Here is a 20,583-nt window from a genome sequence, read left to right as displayed (position 1 = left end):
TTCTTCAATAGCAATCCAAGACAGTGCAGTCTCACTTCCAGAAAGGCCTTCTGAAAGCTGGAGGGAACTCTCCTTTTTTTGAGTAGGCATTTAGCATGTAGTTTTTATTTACTACTTTTAAATGTTACATGTTTTTTTCTAAAAATGTTAGAAACATTTTTATGGTTTTTGCATTGTAGTTTCTGCTGTTGATGATGTGTTTTTCATCTTTTGTTTTTATATTATAAAGTGAAAGGATATCTATTGTTAAATTAAAATTGGCGTAATTGTGAATCAGGTTGTTCTATTTTTGGTGTAACTACTTTGAGCTCCTGGAAGAAAAGTGGGACATAAATGTTTTAAAATTAATAAGAGATCTGCTCTTCAGGGTATACATGTACATTTCTGTCATAACACAGTGTGCATTTCAAGGGCTAAAATAATTAAAATTATAATTGTAAGCTGCTCTGAGAGCCTTTAGGGCTGAAGGGTGGGGTATAAATACTGTAAGTAAGTAAGTAAGTAAAATGCAAGCTAAATTTACTTCCCTATCAGAAATTCTGGAATGTTATCATCATTCCTGCACTACAGAGAGCAACAGAAATCAGAAAAGACACAGAAAAGCCCACTGACACTGATTAGTCAGTGTACTCTTCAAAAACAAACAACATGACTGTTACAGTAACAAATTGTTACAGCTGGCATGAACTTGGCATTCTGAAATTATTACCTATAAATTGCCATTTGAGCCAGTAATTAATCCATACTTTACAATAATAAATCCTTATATTTGCTTAGAGTGGAACTTAGTTGCCAGTAAGTTTGCTTTAGGACTAGTACACCATCATTATATAACTTCTAGACCATAAGATTCACTACTCATGTATGGCTGACTCTCGTGAGATAAAATGGGCAACTGCCTCAGGCAGTAGATGTGGGAATGGGGAACAATGGCAAACTTCCAGCTGATCTTTCTGAATTCTCTAGCTATTTTAAGACTGAGATGGGCCCCTTAAACTGGCCTGCTGTCTTGGGTGCAGTGAGGGACACTTCCTATTGCCTGTATTGAAGCTCCAGTGAAATCAGCTTCTGATATGTGGACTAGGAGGTGTAGGGGGTGACACCACTGCTCCCCAAACAGCTGTCTTTAGGCAGAAAACAGACTGTGGTGTACACCTCCATCCCTTTAAAATGCCTGCACACACAGGAAGAGATGGTGTGAATGGGGCAAGGCTTGGTGGGAGGAGAAGGAGAGGCCTCATTTTTTAAAAAATAAAATAAAATTTAATATTTAATATTTAAAAGTCTTTTAAACTTTTCTTTTAAAATATCAGATCTTACCAAATTTTCATTTCAACCAAATGAAACCATGTAAAACCAAAATACATGTAAATACATTTAAGCTGTGCGTATGAAATTATAATTTAAAGGGATAACTTTAACTTTACTAGTTGTTTATGTCACACTTATTGCCATTACACTCAGTAATGTTCAGAAATTACAATTTATGAGAAACATGAGTACAAAAAAACCACTAATAATTCTGTATGGTGTGGTATGGGAGGAGGTCAATTACTGCACTGGGTGACACTAACCCTAGTGATGCCACTGGGAAGGGGGTGCCATCTTTTCTTTTGCCTCTGATAGAAAAATGTGTTTGGTTGGCCATGAAAATGTATTAGCTTGGCCATGATGGCTTTGGTTAAGGCATACTGGCAGTCTTAAAACATGAAAATGTCACACTGGCACTGCCGAAGCATGACAACAGCACTCCAAATGCCTATGACAGCTTATTCAGATTTGTAAGAGTCACTGAATATTGTCAGTATGACTGCTTCATTTACAATATATTGCATGATTATTTGCTTATTGTGTTTCAAATCAATCTGCCATTATGAAATAGCAATCATAAATGTAATTGACCCACTGATAATTACCCACTTTGAAAAATATAGTATAAACAGTAGGATACAACTGCAGTACTGAACAATCGGGAGTGGGAAATGCTCTCTTCAAGAGTCAGTCAATGAAAACCAAACCACAGTCTCTATTAGAAACAGCTTAGGAGGAGAAAGAGCTACAGAAGAAAGAGGGTAATAAATTTGGAAACCTCCTGGGAATCAGGGGCTAAATATTTTCAGACAATCTCTGCTGAAAGAAGAATGCAGAAGGATTTTGTAGTGGAGACAGTCTCACAAGTAGGAGCTTTCAACTGTGGAAAGGAGGCAAAAATATTCAGCAATCTGAGAGAGACTACCTTCGCAGAAAGGTTTGCAAGTCTTTCCACATGCAGACAATGGGCAAACTTCTCAAAAGGTGGGATTTTTTTCTTTCCTCTTAAAGACAATGCAATTGTTTACCAATTTAGGATCTGTCAGCAACCAAAGGGAAGGCAGCATGTCTGCATAGTGATGTGAATCTGACATCTTAAACACGGCAGCAAAATGTCCAACTTAAGGCTTTTCTTGATACTGTGATAATGAAAATTTTATGAATTTAATGGATACATTTACTTTATTTTGAAAGAATGAAGAGCCTGAGTGTGTGTTTCCATTTATACACATTTGCATGTGGACCAAATTGTAGAACATCTTGTAATCAAATTACATCTTGTAATCAGCCAGTCCTAAGCCTCATGTTTAAACAGAGCCAGTTTTCTTGACACCTACTGGCTTGTAAGCCAGTAGTCATCATAGTTCATAGCCTGCCAATAAATAACTGTGAATGCAGACACTAGTCTCTTTCATATATTGCACAGTTACAGTATTTTGAGCCCACTTTAACTGCCATGGTTCCATCCTTTGGAATCTTGGGGTTGCAATTTACTGAGGTAGTTAGAATTCTCTGCCAGAGAGTTCTAGTAACCTCCCCAAACTACAAATCCCAGGATTCCATGGAATATTTTTAGAGTATTTATACTCAGCTCTTCAGCCACAAAAGCTCTCACAGTGGCTTACAGATTGTTAATTTGACAGTTCCCTGACCTCACCCTTCCGATCTAAAATGTCATGACACAAAATGAGAAGGGAATAGCAATGTAGCCATGTCATGCCAGTTAAAGCAGAACCAATGTTGGGCCTCAATGGTGATCACTTAATCATTTAACCACTGAGAATACACCATTGTGCGCATGAAACTTCTTGATAAGTTACTCACTCATACAAAATAAATAAATAAAAGGATTCCACCCAGAGCTTTCTCATCCTCAAGTAACTCAGTTTTTTTCTGTATGAGTTTGTAAAGAGATAAAGAAATCTTTTAGCACAGGTTGGGAACAAATGGGTGTGGCAAACTATGGGTTTTGTGATTCTTTATACCATCTATAGTCTTGTTACTAAGCTTGCAGTGATACTTATTTCCTCCAAGTACTTTACCAGGTAGAACAGAAAATCCTTCCACTTTTTTTCCAAAATTAAATTAATAGTCAGTGAGGTCCAGGCTATGAGCAGATGGTGCTCAGTATAAAATAGGGCTGGTACCATCTACTCACCTCTTGGGCTTTCTTTCTTAGGTTCATCCAGACGGTGTACCCTGAAGTTGGGTGACTTGTTGGGCACAGCATTGTGTTTTGGGCATAGAAGCAGGTGTTCAGTAAGAAGCAGGTCTCACAACTAGGATTCAAATGGGGTTCAGTGCAGCTCACCTGGGAAGGAATCAGGTGTATGTGGTGGGATCAGCTCATACCCCTTCATCCACAAGATACAATGACATGCGGCACTGACAGATACCTTAGTAACTATTGGTTTGGGTGTCAGTTCTTTTCTTTATGAACAGGCCAGTTTGGTCAAGATATCTAGTAGACAGCTTAGAAGAAATATACAGCCAGGAAAATTCCTCACTATGAACCATGAGATAGATGCCTAAGTCCAATTAATTATACTAAGTCTGTCATAATCCATTCCCGAAAACCAGCAGAGAGCCAACCAGTTTCTGAAGGAGCACTTCTTCCTTTATATTTTAAGGTTGTGCATTTATGATACTATCTATTTATTGTATATTTTAAGGTCATATGAGTCTAGCCCCATTTATCTGTTGCATCTTACAGATAACAAAATAAGCGGTGCTCTTTGTATATCTTCTTCAAACCTGTCATTGTCAGACATCAGACTGTGACTATTGGAGTAGTATTTTCTGTTTTACTTATATTACTCTGTAAAGTCCCTTCACCATAAAATAAAAGGAGTTATGATACATGCATTTAGGAGAAGGACTTTAGTAAGAAATACCTTGAAGGAATAACCTGCAGTATTCTTCCCCAAATGAAATGAAGTGGCCATGCTGGCTAGGGGATTATGAAACTTAAAGTCCAAAAAGGAAACTTTTCCAAGCTCTGCATGTGATTCTTTCATTTTTGAAAGCATCACACAGGAGACCTGAGGCATTTTTATTAATAAATAATAAACTATTTTATTATTTATTAACATTACTATCCAGGACAGCATACACTCTGTTCCACTAGTCAAAATACAGCCTACTGGCCTTTATATTGTGGCCATATGATGCTTGACAGTCCCCAGTTTTATAATCCCAGACAGAGAGCAAAAAAAGAAATTTCTCAGATGGCCTTTTCTATATAGATGGTAATGTACCATTAGCTTTTCATAAATCCTGCAGGTTTCTTTGTAATTCAAATGTAAAACATATATGTGCACTGGATTTTAATTTTAGAGGATCAGCTACATTCACAAATACTACCAAGAGGCTCAAGAGTATCACTTGAGGGAAGGGGCCATCTTTGTCTTGCTTATGAGATGCCCTTTGATGGAGAATTAAAAGGGGTAACTGAACCTAAACATGCTTGATGCTTTATTGACTGTCATGTACTGGGAAACAAAGGCTTCACTGATATATAACAGACTGGTCCACAGTTGCTTCACTCTGCTTTTATTCTATAGACCAAATTACAACAAAGGACATGAGTAGTGATGAAGAAACTGGCAAATTTGCTCACCAAATTACAAATCAAATGCTTTAGGTTAAGCAAAATTATTTTGTCGTTTCTTATAACAGAATTTTGTAGTAATATGGCAGAGTCCAAAGGCTTTAAAACCATTTAATTTATTTAAAGTTAAAATCCTCTCCAAGAGCCCAGATACATCTGTATGCACTTGAATGTCATCTGTACTTTTTTCTATCATGTGCTCATAAGGTGTTGAAAAAACACCTCAGCCCCAGTCCTTTGTTCAAATGTTTTCATTTGTGCAGGAAATGGTTTCAAAGTTCTTAGCTCAGAAAAGTTTTGATTCTCAGTACATACAAGCTGTTATGAGTCAGCATTGTCTAGTGGTTTTAGGATCTAGTAAAGATACAGCATTATACAGCCAGTGTGGCGTAGTGGCTTGAGCATTGGACTGGGACTCCAGGAGACCAGAGTATGAATCCCTGCTCAGCCGCAGAAACCTACTGGGTGACTGTGGGCAAGTCATATTCTCTCAGTCTCAGAGGAAAGTATGGGCACATCTCCTATCAATAAAGCTTGCAAAGAAAACCATATGATAAGGTCATTATAAGTCAGAATCAACTTGAAAGCACATAGCATCAAGCAATGTGCAGGCCATATACAACAATATTGATGTTATTAAATGTGATGTTGTGTGTTTATGCAGTGTATCTGTAAGACTTTATATAGCCCACAAGAAGGTCTTAAGAGTATTCTTGCAACAAAAACCATCAGGCTTTAAAACTAATAAACAGACCACCTTCTGAGCATCTTGAAATGTATTCATTGTTTCTCTTCAGCAGAATCTCTGCAAGTCGGAATTGACAACACTTGGTAGGACAAATAGTGTTACCTGCTATTAGGCAGTTTCCAGTGTTCCTAATGTTATACCACAAATGCTTCCAACCAACATGGAGTATAGGTTGAATATTCCTTATCAAAATGCTTGGGACGAAAAATGTTTTAGATTTTGAATTTTTTCAGAATTTGTGAATTTTTACATATAGAATCATAAAATCATAGAGTTGGAAGAGACCCCAAGGGCCATCCTGTCCAACCCCCTTCTGCCATGCAGGAACACAGAACCAAAGCACCCCTGAGAGATGTCCATTCAGCCTCTGTTTAAAAACCTCCAAAGGAGACTCCACCATCCTTCAAGGGAGTGTGTTCTATTGTTGAATAGATCTTAGTGTCAGGAAGTTCTTGCTAATGTTGAGGTGGAATCTCTTTTCCTGTAATTTAAAACCATTGCTCTGGGTTCTCATTATATACACAATTAGATAGGTTGGAGATATCTAAACAAATCTAAATATTACACTCATTTATGTTTCACATAAACATAAGGTAATTTTATACACAATATTTTTTAATAATTTTGAACATGAAATAAAGTTTGTGTGCTTTTGATTGACTGAACCATCAGAAAGCAAAGTACCACCATCTCAGCCACCCATGCAGACAATCTATGGTAGTTTTGGATTTTGGCATATTTTTAATTCAGATTTCTGAACAAGGGATGATCAACCTGTATTAGGATACAAGTAACCAGGACTCTCCATAGGTAAAAATAACAAGGGGTTTTATGGCGGTCTTACGATGAGTATGTTTGATGTGGCTTAGGCTTATGTGAACTGCAGCCCACTTCTAAGATCATCCAGAAAGGCCCTTCTTTCTGTATCACCCCCCTCTCCGGCTTGTTTGGTGGGAACAAAGGAGAGGGCCTTCTTGGTAGCTGCTCCTAGACTTTTGGACTCCTTTCTCAGAGGGGCAAGGATGGCCTCATCCCTGCTCTCTTTTTGGCAGCGGGTAAAAACATTTTTGTGCCATCAAACTTTTTTAAACTGATGAGGGTTGGGCTTTTAAATACTGTGTGATTCAGATTTTAAAGTTGGTATATAGTTTTTATAATATATTTTTACTGTTTTTTGTTGAACATTAGTAACTTTATAAATTGTTTAATTGTTTTGAAACATTATGTTTATATATTTTAAAGATGTTTTTGTATTGATTTTAATTTGTATTGTTTTAAATTTGCTGTTATCTGCCTTGAGTCCCTGTATTGGGAAAAAGGTGGGCAATATATAAATAAAGTAAATTATGCATATAAATAGGGAGTACAGCCTCAGTATAGCTATTTATATACATAGAAACGGAGAGGGAAGACAGGAGTGAAAATGCAAAAGTTACCAACATCAATTATTAGGATTACCTAATAGTCACTGGGAGGTGAAAAAGGCACATCCTCACCTAGATAAGCAGAGAAATGTACATTGTTCAATCCAGGTATTTAGCAGGTAGGGTTTAACCTCTAAATTGGAGATGACCAATTACCAATGTTGCGTTCAGCATCCAAGGTCATTTTTGGGGCCCTCACCTCCAAGCTGAAATATTAGGAAGATGGAAAATGTGCTTTCTGTTCCTGAATTCCTCCAGAAATGTCAGTTTTGGCAAAGATCCAGGTTGTTCCCCTCCCCAATGCTCCAATTTCCCCCCCCCCAACAAAATAATAAAGGGCATTGTTGAAGTAATTTCTGTACATTTTCAGGGTTGTGCAGTCTGTAGAGGGTGCTAAGAAGAACAACTGCCCACCAACAGTCCTTCCAAAACTGCCCAGCCCAGCTCTAGAGGAAATCTGGTACGCAGAGGCCAGAGGAAACAGAAGTGAAAAAACTACAGACAGAGAAGAGTTCCATACAATGGTCATAACAACCATTGCATGGTAATATAGCCAATCCTGCTGGAGAAGGTCTATGGTGACAGGGATTTCTGGGAGCTGCAGCCCAAAAGTAACTTTTCCTAGCTCTGGAAAGCACTATGTTCTTATGTTGAGGTCAGGTTTATCAGTGGCGTTAGGCATGCTAGCTAAATGAAACTTCCACTGTCAGACTATCAGATGAAGAGCACCAACAAGTGGGAAAGAGAATTGCTTCATTGCAGAGTTTCTCAAGACCTGGCAGGGCCTCACCATTAGGAAGAGTGAAGGATGAAGTCATTCCATCTCAAGCCCCCAGCTATTCAGGTCTTTCACAGAACAGATCTGGGTGTGCCACACCATCTTCTTAGCCTGTAGCATGGGCATGGTGGAGAATGCTAAATCACTGCCAGCCTTCCTTAGAATCATTTGCCAGTCCAGTGTGGAATGGAAAGGGAATAATATTGTCCTTTCTCTTAGCAGAATCATAAGGCAATGTCTTGGACCTGATCTGCCAAAGACATCTCTGTAGATGGAAATCCAATTTGGCACTAAATGGACTTTTGACCTAGTACAGGGTTCTTATAAAACGCAACCTGGCTAAGGATTATGAGACAGGCGGAGGAACAGGTTCATATTGCTGATACTGCAGAAGAGCCAACTTATAAACAATGAGAAATGCAGTTTTCAGACAAAGTTTTCACACCTAAACTCAGTAGCAACTGTTTGGGGGGTAAGGCCACTTAAGACCTAGAGGGAATTCATTGCCCTTCTATGCCTGCTGGCACAGAAGCCACCAGGCATCTTTGAATAAATTCATTTGTGAATTAATATCTTCAGAAAGCACATGGAAGGCCTAAATCAAATTTCTTGTCCCAACTAGAGTATAGCTATTAAATTAACTGTGGTTACATATCAAAATTCAGCTGTTGATTCAATGAGTCTAGTTCAGTTGGAACTAGCAACCAAATTCAAGCCAGAAACTTGAATCAGTTAGCTGTTCCAGATGAACTATTCAGATATTGTACAAAATCCTTTGTAATAATTCCCACTAAATGCAGGGTTACATTCTCTATATTTTTACATTGGTGACAATTTCAGTGACCCATGATAGACTCAGACTGGTGTAAATGTAAAATGTATTCAAGTGGTGAATCTGTCTCACTAACTTCAGGTCAGCCGATATTCTATGGATGCAATTACAAAACCACCACTTCCTGAACAGAATTTGAGTCATCAGGTTTCATTCAGGAAATTCTGGAGATTAGGAAAACAGCATTCAGCCCTTAACCCACAGGCAAAACATGTATTTTACTATAGGAAGGCAGGGAAAATGCCTATAACGACTCTAGATCTCATTATCTGCTCTGTTCATTGAAAGGGCAGGATATAAACTAATTAAATAAATAATCAATCAGTCCTAGTTTGACATGTATAAAGGTAACATGCAACTAAATACCACTGGTGAGTGGAGAATAGCATAAACACTGTATCTTTCTGTTCATACATATGAACAGAGATGAACAGCTTCCTATTTTCATGGAGAATAATAACCAAAGTTGTGAAGCAATTGAAGGTTTTTTCCTGAGTAATTTTCCCCTTTTAATTGACCAATCAGTTAATTAATTAATTTGATAGACCTTAATGTATCACAAGATGGCAGTCTAATAGGTCTTTTTCCTGAGAAACAAGTGTGAGATTACTTTCAACCAGAGTTCAGAGAAGTTATTTGGGTGGGGGGGGGGTGTTCAAATCCCAGACTAGCATGTCATGACTATGCTGGCTGGCAAATTATGGAGAAAGTAGTACTAAAAGGTATCTTTTCTGAGTTGTACAAGTGAAAGTCACCAGTCACTACTAAACAAAAAACTATCTTTTTTACATGCCTACATAAAAGGCTGTAAGTTCATCCTTAATTTGCATTCTTCCCAATTCAAAACTAGCTTTCCAGGGTTTAAAATGGCAGTTGCCAAATATCCAACTAAAGCTAGACTAAACATGACTATAAATGAGCCACTTTTTCATTCTAAGGATATCTGCTGTTGGTATCCTCTTATCAAGATCTTAATCTTATTCTCTTCTCCTCCAGGAGATGATGTGTAGGCAGCCCCTCATGTCATCTCTACCATTAATAGCTCTAACATCTGTTGCATTATGAACTATTTCCTGAAAGTGGTTAATAATATTTGTGGCATAGCAATAGAAAATACAGTTTTAGTTATAAATGGTAGCCTGAATGAAAATTGGCATTAAACACAGTTGCCTTCATCCAGCAAGAACTGAGATTTATGTATGTGAATTTCTTTCACCTTATATAAATGTGGATCTCCTTTCCTCACCACATCCCAACTGTAATATGTTGATAATTATACTGACTGGATGGAGTGGGGAGAGAAGACCCAAATTCAGCATCCGAGATTATATAGTAATTTACCCTGAGCATTTCTGTTGCACCTTTTTTAACTGTTCCACATATTGGTTTGGGGGGGGGGGGGGGTTCCAACAAAAAAAAAATGTTTCTTTAGGCTTACCCCCGCAAAACTATCCACATGGTATAGTCAGGGGGGGGGGGGGGATACATGTTGTTCTGCCTAAGACCTCTGAACAAGGCTAAATTAAAATCTTAACAGACAGTATGTTGGCTCATAGTTCATGCACTCAGTTACTCAGTACAGCATTACCAGGACACATCAAAACTCTATAGTACATAGTGAAAGAAAATCTAACTTTGTATTCGGAAACATCAAGTTTCTACTACTAAGCAAAGGATGAAGAAGGATGTTTTTATTTAGAATACAATCCTTTACCCATTTTCTGGGAATAAGCCCCACTGAACTTAGTGAAATATACTTTTGAGCAAACACATGCAATGTTGCACTAGAATCACTCTCCCAGATGCTGTTGAGAAAGCTAGGCCTTGCAGTTTAGCAATGTCTGGAGGGACATATCATTCCTTTCCCTGCAGTACAGCAATGCAATACTATGCATATTTTCTCAGGAGTAAATCTTAGGGATGTGGTGGCTCAGCAATTAAGATGCTGACTCTGATGACTGCAAGATCATCAGGTTGGCAGTTCGAGGCCCAAGTGCTTTGTGACAGCGTGAGCCCCTGTCACTAGTCTTCTACCAACCTAGCCATTCAAAAGCATGTAAAAGTGCAAGTAGACAAATAGGTACCAGTTCAGTGGGAAAGTAAAAGTGTTCTGTGCAGTCACACTAGCCACACACTCACAGAGTTGTCTTTGACAATGCTGGCTCTTTGGCTTAGTAATGGAGATGAGCACCCCCCCTACAGTTGGACATGACTTGGCAACCTTGTCAAAGGGGAAACCTTTACCTTTAAATCCTATTATGTTCAAAGGTGTTTGTTTGATAGCTAAGTATTTAGAATTCAAAGTCTGCAAAATCAGTACAAAAGAAAGAAGCTGGTAGCATGATGCTGAGAAAGTAGGCCCAGGTCTACAAAAGCTCACACTACCAGCTTCTTTCTTTTTGTTAGTCTAAAAGCTACTACAAGATCCCTTCGCATACTGACTATATTTAGGACTACTTAGGCCAGCTCTCTAGAATGGGGAGTAGTCATGCCAATGTAGTCAAGGGGAACATCAGGCTCACAGGGAGAGCTTCCCCCATCTGGCTTATCAGTTTGTCCTAGTTTACAACCCCACTTTCTAGCTCCCATTCCTTCCTGCTGTTTTTCTGTGCAGCAAACTGATTTTGTCCCCACGCAGCAAGGAATAGCTGCAATAAATAGACAAGAACAAGTTAAGGGCACTGCTTTGAATCCATCTGTTTAGTTTAGTAGATCCATATGGGTTACATCAGTGGGTTTCAAAGTGTGTTGCTAAAACCCCAGACATTTATCAGAAAAACTTAGTGGCAGATGAGCAAAATAGAACAGTGAGCCAAAAAACTGTGGTGGCAAATGAACGGTATATTACAACTTTGCCCATCTTTAAGTATACATTACCCATTTTGCTCTGCAACACAGAGTTGCAAGAGAGTACTTGGTAAATGCTAGGGTGCACAGCTATGCTTGATGTGGGAATAGTCAGTTACCTGTATGGATTGGAACTGTTCCCCAAAGAAACCTTTGTAACATGGAGGAGCTCTGCAGCAGACAATACATATGAATGTTGAAGTTGGTTCCTTATTCCTAGTTCCTTATTTGCACAAAAATTTGAAAACACAGAGAGATTATCTTGATGAATAAGAGCTTGCCATATGGTAGATAGAAAATCTGAAACCTACTTTGTTTCAGTCAGTTTTTAAAACCATTACAGTAACAATGAAACTAAGAGGGGTTTTTTTTGTCTGCTTACATTTTAAATATTCACATTCTGATTTTAAAATGTAGACAGTATGAGCTGGGCTGGGCTTTCTGTGTAGACCAAACCAAACCAGATGCCTTCCATACATGTTAGACTAGAACATCTATCCTCATGGGGATGATGGGAGTTTATGGATATTTATAAAATGTTTAGATCTGAAGATTTCAAATGTGTGTACACCATAATAGTAAAACATGTCAGAGTTGCAAGAAAGAAATTAAAATACAGCATTTAAATTGTCCATGCACTATGTGGCAGGGAAGACTCCTTTTTTAAAGGTACTGTACCTTTTCAACATGCATCTAAAATTAAAAATGGTTGTGGCATGTCCAGTTTCAGTGTGTAAACTAACACAACTGAAACATGCCTGATTGGAAAAGTTGCTATATAAATAGCTTGGGTATAGCCATGGGGGACTATGGATTGTGATGAGGGATCCAGCCTAAAATAACTCCATGGAGTAGGTTATATTAATGCAGAATGAATATATAAACAAATCAAATTTTCATTTTTAAAAAACCCACAAGGTTGATTTATAAGCAAAAGACTCCAACAAACCAGGATAATATTCCACTGTAGTGGTTTGAGCATTAGATTGGGACTCTATTAGATCAGGGATGGAATCCCTGCTGACCTTCAAGGTGACCTTGGTCAAGTCACATTCTCTCTTCCGAATAGAAAGGGATAAATCTGGCCTCTGAATAAATCTTGCCAAGAAAACCCTAGGATAGCATCACTATAAGTTAGAATTGACTTGAAGGCACATACGACAAAGACATAGCATTTGATTTAAATGTGTACTGTTTGTATATATAGCATATGAACATTATAGATCTGAAAATCTTTACAACAATATGTCTGAAACCATTTTAGGTGTGTGGTTTTTGTTGTTGTTCTTGTTTTTGATTACACAAAAAAATAGAGCTGGATAACATATATTTTGATAACTTATCTTAAATAAACCAATAGCTATTTTAATAATAGAAATACTCTGCTGTAAATAAAAAAGGAGTTCCCCACCTTATAAAAGCATTAAAAGCAACCTTGTGCTCCGTGCTGCATGAAAGCAGAGCAGCGGTATCCTCTTTTTTACAGGATGACTGGGACTCAATTCAATGCAGATATCAATGTAATATTGTCATTCCTTCTTTCCTTCAAGGAGGTGGAGTTCAGAAGACACCCATTTTAAACAAAACTGTTTGAAAAGGAAGACTATTACCAAGCAAATGAATTGCCTCCCCTGCATGTGGTGAGTGTGCTCCATAAAATCTATGTTGGAGAATTGTGCAATGTATGCTTTCAAAGTATATAAACACTAGACCTCTGTATCCATGGATTCCGCACCCACCGATTCATCCATCCACTGCTTGAAAATGTTCAACAACAGCAAAAATTCCAAAATCCCCCCCCCCCCCAAAAAAAAACCCTTGATTTTTGGCACTTTATATAAGGGACACCATTTTACTACAACACTGTATGTAACTGGATCTGAGCATCTATAGATGGGGGATCCTGGAACCAAATTCCAGCGAATACCAAGGGCCTACTGTATAACATTTGACTGACATGTAAAAAGAAGCCTCCTTTGCAAAGCATCCTCCTAGGTATGTGGGCAACTGCATGGGGGAAAGCATGGTCAGTGTGCATGTATCTTTTGCCTACAGACATGGATCCCCAGTGGGGCAACATCAAGCTGGACATTTCAGGGACTGCGGTTTACAAAATAATCAAGACATCTACCTAGCACCACAGTTCTAAAAGGGTTGGGCAGTGGGATATAAATGCAGAAGCAAGCATATAAAAACAAACAGTCAAGGCTATGTGATAGCCTTAAGGACCCTCCAGGGCCTCTTCAGCTGACCAATGAATGTAGGCCTTATGTGGAAGTCTCCACAAGTCCCCATTCAAAGGGCCAAAGTCATGAACACTGAATTCCCAACTGGTTTCAAGTTAAAAAGTAAAATAGGTGCTCAGGACTCTCCAGTGTACTTATTCAGAGGTAATTCTCACAGGCAGCATCCAGTTTGGCACCACTTTAACTGTCATGGCTCCATGCTATGGAATTCTGCACATAGTACTTTGTTGCGGAATTAGAGTGTGGTGCCTTAACAAACTACAATTCCCAGAATACCATAGTACAGAGCCATGGCAGTTAAAGTGGTATCAAACTGGATTATTTCTGCAGTGTGAACTAGAAATACAACAGACATATTAATTTTAAAAAAGCATAGGAATCCTTCTCACTTAGCCTCATTGAAGCTGGTGGGATTTGCCTCTGAGTAAACATGCCTGGGACTGAGCTGTATGTCTCTCTCGTTTAACCAGCACTACTTCAAAATGCTCTGTCTACAAAGACAAGCACAGTGTCTCAATTTGCACGCAAGGGACTGAAGAAGGAGGAGGACTTTCTTTCTCCAAAGAGATAAACCCTATTAAAGTTTGCAAACCATTTTAGTCGCCCTCCTTTGGACACGCTCCAGTTTCTCAACATCCTTTTTAAATTATGGTGCCCAGAATGGACACAGCATTATTCCAGGTGGGGCCTGACCAGAGCAGAATACAGTGGCACTATTACTAACCTTAATCTCTCTCCCGCTATTTTAACAAAAGAAGTGGGTAAATCTTGTGATGGGGAGAGGAAGCAAAGCAAGGCTTCAAAGAAGGAATTAAAAGCCCAGCTCTTGAGCCTAAGAACCATTTTAGTGGGAAAAACAGCAGTCTTGTGTATTGATGGTAGGCCTATTGTTGGGAAGAGCCAATGTGGTGTAGTGGTTTGAGCTCTGGACCATGACACTGGAGACCCAGGTTCGAATCCCCACTCAGTCATGGAAGCGCATTGGGTGACCTTGGGCGAATCACACTCTCTCAGCCTCAGAGGAAAGCAAAGGAAAAAACCCCTAACCAAATCATTCCAAGAAAACCCCATGATGCAGTTGCTTTAGGGTCACCATAGATTTCCATAAATCGGAAACTACTTGAAAGCACAACAACAACAAACAACAACTGTTATTGGGAAGCTAACTTGAGGACTCTCACTCCTCCTGCAACAACCTCTGAAGAAGAACTAAGATCCAAAACACACTGCAGAAATAATCTAGTTTGCGACAACTTCAACTGCCCTGGCTCAATGCTAGTGAACGCTGGAAACTTTAGGCTTGTGAGACGTTTAGCCTTCTCTTTCAGAGCACTCTGTGCCACAATAAACTATAATAGTTCCCATGCTTCCACAGCATTGAGCCAGGGCAGTTAAAGCGGTGTCAACCCGCATGGTTTCTGCAGCCTTTCTCCCTTTCTCCCGACCCGAGGGAGAGAATACGTTTCATCTAAGGAGTCCTTGGGCTTCCGAATGAAACTCATCTTCCCCTTCCCGTCACCAGCGTGTCTACACGTAGAAATAATGCAGTTTGATACCACTTTCGGTGTTGTAGCTCCTACCCATGAAAGCCAGGGGTTTGTAGTTATAGGAGGTCTTTGGCTTTCTCTGTTGCCTCCCAAAGCTACAGCTTCATGGGTTCTGGAGGATGGGAGTTAAAGTGATGTCAAACTGTACTATTTCTACAGTGTAGATGCCCTCTCGGAAATGAACGGGATTGTCGCTTGAAGCCGCTCAGGCACTCAGTGAGCCTGAGGCTTTGCCTCTAAGAATAGGCGGCTAGGAAGTTCTCGGACCTTTCCTGGGTGGCTTTCTCGGAGTTTGGAGCTCAGATCCAATTTCTTTAAATCAAAGCAAGAGGAAGTCAAGCTTGTTCTCATGGGACCGCAAGGTTGAAAGGAGATCTTCTCCTTTCCAGATATTCTGGGTCAATTCCTTGTCTTGATCGACACTGTAGAGATAACGCAGCTTGATTTGCAGCGCTATTTGACCTGGAGGCCCTCCAGATGTTGTTGGACTCCACGTCCCAGCAGCCTTGGCCAATAGTGAAGAGTTCTGGGAGTGGCAATCCAACAACACCTGGAAATCCGCTTCCTTGTACAAATATGACCCAATCTAGCCGAACCGAGAAAGCAAATCTAAAAACCATGAAAGTTAAGTCCTTAGACTAGCATGAGGAAGTAGGATCAAGTCAAGGAAACCTGCTCATGCTCCCAACTTCTCTCTTGCAGTTAGTCTCCAAGGTGCTACAAGATCCCTTTGCAGACTGATCTTCCAGACTAACATGGCTAGGACTTTGAAAGTTAAATCCTACTCACTTTTTTGCAAGTAAACCCGCATACGATTAGAAGCCTGATGCACAAAGCTATGCCTATTTCTTCAACAGCATGATGGGACTTTAAGAGCGATCCTATACATTTCCCGTTGACTTCGATGAGACCTGCTCCTTAAATGTGGGCAGGTAGGGCTGCAAGCCACAGCCGCTATTTAGCACACGTTTACCGGTGAGTAAGGTCCAAAACACACTGCAAAAATAATCCCGTTTGAGACCCCTTGAACTGCCCTGGCTTAATGCTAGGGAATCCTGGCAATTGAAGTTTATTGTGGCACCAGAGCTCTCTGACAGAGAAGGCTAAATGTCTCACTAAACTACAGTTTTCAGGATTCCCTAGCACTGAACCAAACGGTCTCAAACTGGGTTGTTTCTGCAGTGTGTTTTGGACCTGTCGCAATAAACACATCGGGAGTTGTGTAGAGGGTGCAAATAACCAATCTGAACCAGTTCCCAGTTGCTCAAAGCTCTCAGTTTAACCAGACTCCATAAAATAACATTTAGAACCCGAACCTGAAGCATCTCGAAATTCAGTAGGGCTTCTAAAGACATCTGAGATCCTATACATATCTGTTGCCTTGTAAGAAGCGAGCAGCAGACACCCCAAAAAAGTCCCACACAGACAGACACATAGCTGGGAGAGTCTTTCCTTGGAACCCATTATTTGAATCTTGCCTTTTTTGTTGTTCTTTTAGAGACTTGGGGGAGGATTTGTGAAGTTGAAAAAACGTGAGCAGTCCAGATAATCTAATGGTTAGCAGGTTGCCTTGTCTAACAAGCCAGCATTTTTGACCTCTTAAGAAAGCTGTGTCGCAGAGGAGGAAGAAATAGTGGCTCAGTTTTTCCTTACTCGGGGCCTTCCACATCACACAGCCATAGCACTATGATCCTGCTGTAAATGCATGGGCTGAATCCTGTGGTTTGTAGTTGGATGAAGCAGAGGATCCTAAATACTCTCCCGACCACCTCTGAGTATTCCTTGCCTGCTGTTGTTGTGTGCCTTCAAGTCGTTTCGGGCTTATGGCGACCTTAAGGTGATCCTATCATGGGTTTTTCTTGGCAAGATTTGTTCACAGGAGGCTTGCCATTGCCTTCCCCTGAGGCTGGGAGAGTGTGACTTGCCCAAAGGTCACCCAGTGGGTTTCCATGGCTCAGCTGGGAGTTGAACCCTGCTCTCTAGAGTCCTAGTCCAACACTCAAACCACTAAGATGGCTCTCTATTCCGGGGGTAGGCAACCTTTTTGAGCCGGGGGCCGGGTTGCTGTCCCTCAGACAACTGGGGGGCTGAAGCCAAAAAATAAATAATTAAATAATTTTTTAAAATATTAAATATATAAATAAACCAGGACAAATGTAGGACAAAATTTTCAAATGGAAGACACTTTTTTTAAAAAAAAATGGAGGACACGTGAAAAAATTTGCTGATTTTTTAAAAAATGTTAATATAAATGCATGTTTCTGAGGCTTCTATAGCCAATTGCCCCCCAAAGGCCCCGGCGGCAATCGGCGGCAGAACCAGGCTGGGGCCGGTCCCAAGGCCTTGCCGGGCCGCATCCGGCCCGCGGGCCACAGGTTGCCTACCCCTGCTCTATTCCTTGCCTAAGAAAACCCTCTCAAATGCATGAGGTCGCCATAAGTCAGACAGGTGACTTGAAGGCTCGCTTGCACACACACACACACACACACACACACACACACTGCAAACCAAGCATTCCATAGGACGGCACCAAAACACACTGCAGAAACATTTCAGTGTGAAGACCACTTTAACTGCCCTGGCTCAGTGCTAAAGGGAGCTTTGGGAGTTGTCGTTTGTTGTGGCACCTGAGCTCTCTGAGAAGGCTCGATGTCTCACAAGACTACAGTTCCCAGAATCCCCTAGCATTGAGCCAGGGCAGTTCAAGCGGTCTCAAACTGGATTCTTTCTGCAGTGTGTTTAGGACCCATGACAGCCCAAGTGGAACCATAGCTCTGATACTATATGTAGTAGAAGGCCCCCAAACTGCTAGTCCCAACTAGAGTAGAGCCCCATTGAATCAACTCTAGCTGGGACTAGCAAGGGGTGGGTAGTCATTCTGTTCTAAGAGAGCCCCCTTTCCCCCCAGCCAGACTCCCAGCCCTTCCTCCTTCCTGGCCACCAGCCCCTCTTACCTGGCTGTACTTGGCTTCTTGCTCCAGGGAGCCTTTGTCCAGCCCGTTCACTGCCACGTGTTGAGCCGTCGCTGCGAAGCCGCTTCTGCTCCATTCCTCCACCTTGGGACTGTGGTAGGGCGAGCTGTCACTCACTGCACCCCAAAAGAGAAGGAGGAGAAGAAGAACCGAAGTGAGGGACAGGCAAAGGAGCTTTCCTAGAAAGGGAGGAGGGAGCCAATCTACTCAAAAGTTAATAATAATAATAATAATAATAATAATAATAATAATAATATGATTTATTTATATTCCGCCTTTTCCCATTGGGAACCAAGGCGGGTTATAGCAATTGTAAAAACATCATGAAATAAAATTACAATTCAAAATAAACAGTCCACTAGTCTGACCCTCCCCCCAAATCTTAAAAACCTTGATCAAAAACCGATTAAAAGAGAATTAAACAGTAGAATAAGTTTTAAAAATATCTTTATCTGGGGGGAGGGAACGGGGATAAAGCTCTTGGTGGAAGGGATATTTGGTCAGACATATTATTATTATTATTATTATTAAGAATAAATTCATTATAATAAAAATTATTATCAATAATATCAATAATATCAATAATACCAATAATGTTATCAATATTGTTATTATTAAATTCGTTATAATAAAGAATGTTATCAATAATATTATCAATAATATCAATAATATTATCAATTATTATTATTAAATTCATTATAATAAAGATTGTTATCAATAATATTATCAATAAAGTCAATGATATCCATGATATCAGTAATATTATCAATATTATTATTATTATTATTATTATTATTATTATTATTAAATTAATTAAAGTATAAGGATTAATAATAATAATAAGTTTTATTTTTTTCCCTGCCTTTCCCTAAACTGGGGCTGCTGTTGTTGTGGGCCTTCCTGACTTATGGCCAACCTATCATGGGGTTTTCTTGGCAAGTTTCTTCAGAAGGGGTTTTCCATTGCCAGCCTCTGAGGCTCTGCCAGTCGGGTTTCCATGGCAGAGACAGGATTCGAACTGTGGTCTCCAGAGTCATAGTCCAACACTCAAACCACTACTCCACTCTGGCTCTCAAAAATACATAAGCTCACAGTTAAAAAATGCAAGACTATACAAGCATGAAAATACACTCATGAGAGTTCGTATACAAAATGCCCAGCAAGGGTGACCACGAGACAACCTCCTTTTCCAGGACATGGCCTACATTTCAGTCTTCAGTCCAGGAGGAATTCCAAAGCGTCCTCCATTTTGAGCATGACTAAGAAGCATGCATTTAGACGAGGCTTTTAAGCTTTTATGGTCCTACATTTTTTTGTACTGTCCTACATTTTGTGGTGCCATGTCCTCCTTTCCGGCTATGGTATCTAGTCACCCTGGACCCAATGCACCATCTCTAAAGAGAGACTCAGAATACATCTTCTAAAGTGTAGAAACAATGCAGTTGGACACCATTTTAAGAGCTATAGCTCCATCCCATGGAATTCTATGATTTGTAATTTTTACAAGGCCTTTGGCCTTCTCTGCCAAAGAGTTCTGGTGCTTCACAAAACTGTAGGATGGAGCCATGGCGGTTGAATTGTCAAGCTGCATTATTTCTACAGTGTAGGAAACACACCCTCAGAACCACTTATTTAAAGAGATGTGCCTTCCCCCGCCTTTGGGTCCAGGTTACTTGAAGGAATCTGTCTCCCTATATGAGCCTGTTCCAGCTCTAAGATCTCTAGGATAGGCCCTTTGCAGGTGCATTGGGTGGGAACAAGGGGAAAGGCCTTCTTGGTGGCTACTCCTAGAATTAGGAACTGTCTTCTTCCTTGCTGTCTATCCTATTTCATCATGTACTGCCTTGGACTTCTTTAAATGGTGTGCTGTTTGGTTGATTTTTAAAAAAACCCATTCGTCCTTTTATACATTTTAAAGGGTTCTAAATCTATTGTTTAACTCAGCTATTTTTTTAAAAAATCAATTAACTGGATAGATATACAATGTTTAGGTATGTTTTAATGATTTGCAAGATACCTTGAATCCCATGATTGGGGAAAGGTGTGAGATAAAAAAAATGCAAATATCTTTTTTGTGGGATACAAATGAATAAAATGATGATTTCCCATTTACTTGAAAGTAAATCTTTTAGCTTTCAATTGAACAACTTTTCTTATTTTGCTTATTTAGGCTGGGAATTTGCATATATCTAGCAAAGTCATTCTTCTTGTCTCTCTCTGTGTGTGTGTGTGTGTGTGTGTGTGTGTGTGTGTGTGTGTGTGTGTGTG

The 20,583-nt window shown here is 39.8% G+C and overlaps 1 protein-coding gene across 2 annotated transcripts in view; it reads right to left on the bottom strand.

The window, feature by feature from the left end:
* PAX9 (paired box 9) overlaps positions 1-20,583 on the bottom strand; it is a 54,710-nt gene that overhangs the window by 21,721 nt on the left and 12,406 nt on the right. For both annotated transcript variants that reach the window (XM_042438239.1, XM_042438230.1), the window contains exon 3: positions 18,298-18,431. In XM_042438239.1, coding sequence (XP_042294173.1) covers positions 18,298-18,431 — 134 coding nt within the window. The remainder of the gene's footprint in view (positions 1-18,297; positions 18,432-20,583) is intronic.

Source organism: Sceloporus undulatus, chromosome 1 (genome assembly GCF_019175285.1).
Source record: "Sceloporus undulatus isolate JIND9_A2432 ecotype Alabama chromosome 1, SceUnd_v1.1, whole genome shotgun sequence".
NCBI classification, from domain to species: domain Eukaryota; kingdom Metazoa; phylum Chordata; class Lepidosauria; order Squamata; family Phrynosomatidae; genus Sceloporus; species Sceloporus undulatus.
The sequence above is the reverse complement of the archived record's forward strand: the minus strand, read 5'-3'. Positions and strand labels throughout refer to the sequence as shown.